This window comes from Brachyhypopomus gauderio, chromosome 7 (assembly GCF_052324685.1).
Source record: "Brachyhypopomus gauderio isolate BG-103 chromosome 7, BGAUD_0.2, whole genome shotgun sequence".
Taxonomy (NCBI): domain Eukaryota; kingdom Metazoa; phylum Chordata; class Actinopteri; order Gymnotiformes; family Hypopomidae; genus Brachyhypopomus; species Brachyhypopomus gauderio.
In genome coordinates this window covers 23,426,476-23,431,629 of record NC_135217.1, presented here as the reverse complement: position 1 = coordinate 23,431,629, position 5,154 = coordinate 23,426,476, and the positions used below count along the sequence as shown (strand labels likewise).

The window sequence follows — 5,154 nt, the reverse complement described above, 5'->3', positions numbered from 1 at the left end:
GTGTATGTTTGTCTGGGTGTGTGTGTGTGTGTGTGTGTGTGTAGGATGCCAATGGAGAAGTGATAGGTGTATGTGCTGATGGGCTAAATTTGTATGAGGGTGTGAGTTTTCTGTGGCCCAGAGTTCTGCATTTTAAAACATTTTAAAACGCTAACATTTCGTGCAGCACATGTTCACACTATCGATAGAATTACACGTTATGTGACAGGTTCCTCCACTGAACAGGTTGGCCCACCAAAGAGCCTGTCGTGAGGTGAATTACTCGGTGATTCTAGTTTTGACAGCCCTACAAGGTTTCAGGAAGCAGTCTGATACGCAGAAGCCAAAAGTCGCTTACTGTAAATTACAATCGTAAAAACCTCGGGTGCGACTGTCAACTACCCTGGAGCTGATGTTAGAGAAACAAAACGAAAACCTCTTTGCAAGTAGTTACAACTAACAACCCGGAAAGTGAAAGCAAAACGCGTGCCTCTGGAAACTATGGCTGTGAACATGTCAGACGAAGACACCGACAAACCGTCTCTTCTGGAGTTAGATTTAACCTGTCCCGTGTGTAAGGAGCTTTTTCGAGACCCCGTGTTGCTTTCGTGTGGTCACAGTTTTTGTCGTGAATGTCTGGAGGCCAGCTGGAAGCATAAATCAAAGAAGGATTGTCCCATATGTCGCAAGTGTTGCGATGGGGAACAACCGATCTCAAATCGGGCTCTGAAGAATGCTTGTGAAGCCTTCCAGAAGGAGAAAGGTTTGCGAATTCCCGGAGGTGCTAACATTCTTTGCGGTCTACATAATCGAGAATTGTCATTGTTCTGCATTAAAGACGAGACACCTATATGTGTTGACTGCGTGTCACTACATAGTGACCATGATCCTTTACCTCTGGACCAGGGAGTCCCGTTCTGTAAGGTAATTGCAAGAGGACGTCCTGTAGCCCACACACAATGTGCTTAGCTACATAGTCTTGTTGCTTAGCCAGCCTGACTTTATTGCTGAGCAGGATTTTGTTGCTAATGGAATTCAGCGCTTAAATTGCCCAAGATTTGTTACTTTTTGTAACATAAAAGTATGTTATTTTTAAAGTATGTTTAAAGTATGTGTAAAGTATGTTTATTTGTTACAAGATTTGTTTCTTACATGACTTTTCTGTGGGAAATACTGTAGTATTTAAGAAGATATTGTATTGTTTTAGAGTGAACTCAATATGAAAATCAAGATTCTATGTGAAAAATTGGAGTCTTTTAGGAGAATGAAGAGACGATATGGTGACACAATCACTTTTATTCAGGTAATTTATGTTCAACCTTTACCCACTCAGGTTTCACAGTCCAGTCATATTATTATGAGTCATGTTGCTTCTAAATTGGGGTTCTAGGCCTGTGTTCTGTACATAAGTAAATGCACAGTCTGTTGTCTCACTACTTCGGTACCTCAGACCCAGTCTGAGGAGGCAGAGAGGCAAATCAAACAGGAGTTTGAGAGACTTCGTCAGATCCTGAACAATGAGGAGGCTGCCAGAATTGTAGCCCTGAAGAAAGAAGAAGAGCAGAAGAAGCAGTTGATGAAAGAGAAAATTGACAACGTAGCTCGCGAAATCATCACTCTCTCTGAGCTGATTCAGTCAGTGAAGAATGAGCTGTGGGCAGAAGACCAGGTTTTCTTGCAGGTTTGGATCTCCCTTCTGTTCATTTACGGCATTTGGCAGACGCCCTTATCCAGAGCGACTTACATTTGTATCTCATTTTTTATACAAGTGAGCAGTTGAGGGTTAAGGGCCTTGCTCAGTCATAGCCTCAGGTCTGGGGATCGAACCCACGACCCTCTGGTCACAAGACCAGCTCCCTAACCACCAGGCCATGACTGCCCTGTTCAAGAAACACTTTAACACATAGGGCCTAGACCTGTGCCGAACGGTGGAGTGAATATCTTTCTGAACACCCTTCTCTCTAAAGCTATCTTAATACTGCGATGCTTTTGGGAAATGGGTTGTGTGTAAATATGCAGTGTATTTTGTTTTGAGTAACTTTTGCTATACAGAAGGATTTGTGGCTCCCTGCTTGATAAATCTGTTTTTTTTTTCTTTTTACAGAAATTCCAGACTCTTAAACGCAGGTAAGCTATGGATATATTCATCCTGATGAAGAAATAACAAATCCTTATTTCCATGGGTATAGAGATCTTTATTCATGCCATCTCAATGTGACCTAGGGCACAGTGGACAGCTGAGGATCCCCAGAAAGTTCCAGGTGCCCTGATTGACATGGCAACTCGTGTTGGAAGTCTGGGGTACAAAGTCTGGGAGAATATGCAATCTCATATCAACTGTTGTAAGTTTCTGTTTTCTGCATCTTGAAGTAGCTTTTAACATACAAGCAAAACTCATGACAGTCATGTGACCCAAACAGAGGATTCCTAATCCATGTTTATGTACTATATGGAAGTTTTCACATTTGTTATTTTTGTTGACATAATTGAGCATTGCAATACGGTTGTGTTTAAAGCTCTTGCATTCTGTAACTTGCATAGTGTCATGGAGGGAATTGGTGTATAATTACAGCCTGGTTAGATGTTCCATTGGACAGTGTTTGAATGCAGCAGGTCCATATTTGATAGTTTGGCGATAGTGTAAGTCAGCGTTTGGCCTACGTTTTACTTCCTAATGCATGCAGAGAACCAATTCATGCTAAAGAGAAGTGAGCCATGAAATGTTAGCTTTGGGTATTAAAATGTTGCATTAATGTAAAAAATATGGCCAGGTTAGGTTAGGACACCAATGCTTAAAACACACATGTAGAAAGTGAAACTTGGCTTGTGATTCATGTGTAAACCTATCAGTCTACGATCCATCTTCTCCACAGTTCCAGTGCTAATGGACCCGAACACTGCTTCTCCCTGGCTGTTAATGTCCCCCGACTACACCAGCGTCAAAGAGAGTCCAGAGAGGCAGTCCTTCCCAGACAACCCCGAACGATTCGACCCCTGCGTCTTCATCCTGGGCTCGCAGGGTTACACGTCTGGCCACCACCGCTGGGATGTGCACGTGGGCGACAATCCCGACTGGATTGTTGGAGTGTGCAGGGAATCGGTCGCCCGCAAGCGCAAGTTCACGGTGACCACGACGGGAGGGGTGTGGAGCATCGGGCTGAGCAAAGGCGTGTATAATGCCCTGTCCATGCCTCGCAAGGAGCTGACCATAGAGAGGAGGCCGGACACCATCAGGGTGAAACTAAACATGGAGAAAGGAGAGGTGTCCTTCTGGGATATGGGTACTGGAAGGCACCTGTACACCTACGCCGACAAGTTCACAGGGAAGATCTTCCCTCTGTTCGGCCCGGGACTGCATAGCACGCCCATGAAAATTCTGCCAGCTGAAATCACCATCCATAAGAAGTGATGTGGTTCCACTGCAGCTGACCCACTACGTTTTGTTTTGTTTTAGATTTAATAATCATCATTCTCACAATCCTGAAAAGTAAAAACTGTAGAATCTTTTAATGATATTTACTATACCACCTTTTCAGCTTTGTTACTCTGCCTCCCCTGTCAGATGAGTTACAGGACATTTTTTATAGAGTTTGGCAGTTGTCTTCTGCATGGTTTGTAATAATTCCCATTTAATGATCTTAGTCATGAATTATTAAGCAGATGAAATGTCAAATTGGTAAGAAGTGGGGTGGAGCAGCTAGAGCATGGCACTAATAACACCAAGGTCAGGGGTCGAATCCCACAGAGCACATGCACCTGTATACTGATAAATAAATACAAGTCATTCTGGATAAGAGTGTGTGCTGAATGTAAAATGTAACTGCAGACTCCAAGACCACAAAGACTCCAGGATGACAGTATGCAGCATTTAGATGGGAAACACCTGCGGACTCATTGTCAGCTTCAAGACTTGACAATAAGACTGCAGGTAAAGAAGAAGTGACAAAGTTAGAGCGATGAAAGGGCTTTCATATAATCAGTCATGATAAAACTGATGTGTGACCGGAGGATCGCAGGTTCGATTCCCAGACCTGAGGCCATGACTGAGGTGCTCCTGAGCAAGGCCCTAACCTTCAATTGCTCACTTGTATAAAAATTAGATAAATGTAAGTTGCTCTGGATAAGGGCATCTGCCAAATGCAGAAAATGTGTAATCTTGTTTTCGTTAGCAAACTGCTAACAACATTTAATGCCTTGTGAGATTATGCATTGATACCTTCATTGTTTATTACAACTTGTTTCGTTATTCCCACCTTTTCAGCTTTGTTCAGTTGTGAACTGGCTCAGATTATCCATGGGGAAGATGGTTTCACTTTGATGTTACTTAAGTAGTAAACTGGTTCAAATTAACTGTGGAAGATTTTTAATCCTTTGAAGTGATCTGGGAAATCGGCATAAAGAGCAAAATGTATAACAGTACAAAAAAAAGAAAGTTTCATATTTTATTTTACATGTTTTACATGTCATCATATTTTCATGTTTTCTTATACATATGAGTCTATGTAATGTGTTAGTGTACAGCTTTATACAGTATGTCCATAATAAATTAAAATTCTGCACATTCATGTTCTTGTTCTTGATGATCTTTTTCACAATTTGTTCAGTTGATATAAAAGCACCAGTTTAAGATTGCAGAGATTACTTTGGAAACTTCAGTTATGTAGGTGTAATTTTGTAATGCAATGCGACTTCTGTATTCTGTAGAGACAATACTGAGGGCAGCCCTCTGTTTTCAGATGATGTGCGTCATTTTTGCACAGCAACAGTATTAACCTGGATTCATAGTGGCATGCACTGTTCAATCTAATTTTTATGTTTGCTCAGACACTACTGGCAGCACGCATGATGGACGAATGCTATAACAATTAAATGATGAATATTTACAATATGTGAACTCATGCTTGTTAAGCATAAATGTAGAAGCATGAATCTACTGAGACGTCTTCTACTCTCTGTGGTAGTTACGTGCGCGTGGTAGTTATATGGCATGTGTTGTAGATGTGTATGTAGTCTGAATTATAGTCGTTATTTCTCCTGAAGATCTCGTGGCCCTTATCTCAAACGTCACGGCAGCGCGAGCGGCCTCTCTGTGGCCTGCGTCACGCGAGTAAAAACAGAACGGCTCACGCGGTCAGGTAAGCGAACTGCTTTTACTGGCACTGATTAGGTGCAAGC

The 5,154-nt window shown here is 42.1% G+C and overlaps 1 protein-coding gene across 1 annotated transcript; it reads left to right on the top strand.

Annotated features, from left to right (window-relative positions):
* Window positions 1–227: 227 nt before the first annotated feature.
* LOC143519371 (E3 ubiquitin-protein ligase TRIM35-like) lies at window positions 228–4,530 on the top strand. The gene is made up of 6 exons (XM_077012731.1): window positions 228–903; window positions 1,187–1,282; window positions 1,430–1,660; window positions 2,084–2,106; window positions 2,203–2,321; window positions 2,853–4,530. The coding sequence occupies exons 1-6, from the start codon at window positions 481–483 to the stop codon at window positions 3,386–3,388; spliced, it is 1,428 nt and encodes a 475-aa protein (XP_076868846.1). The 5' UTR covers window positions 228–480; the 3' UTR covers window positions 3,389–4,530.
* The last annotated feature ends 624 nt before the right edge of the window (window positions 4,531–5,154 follow it).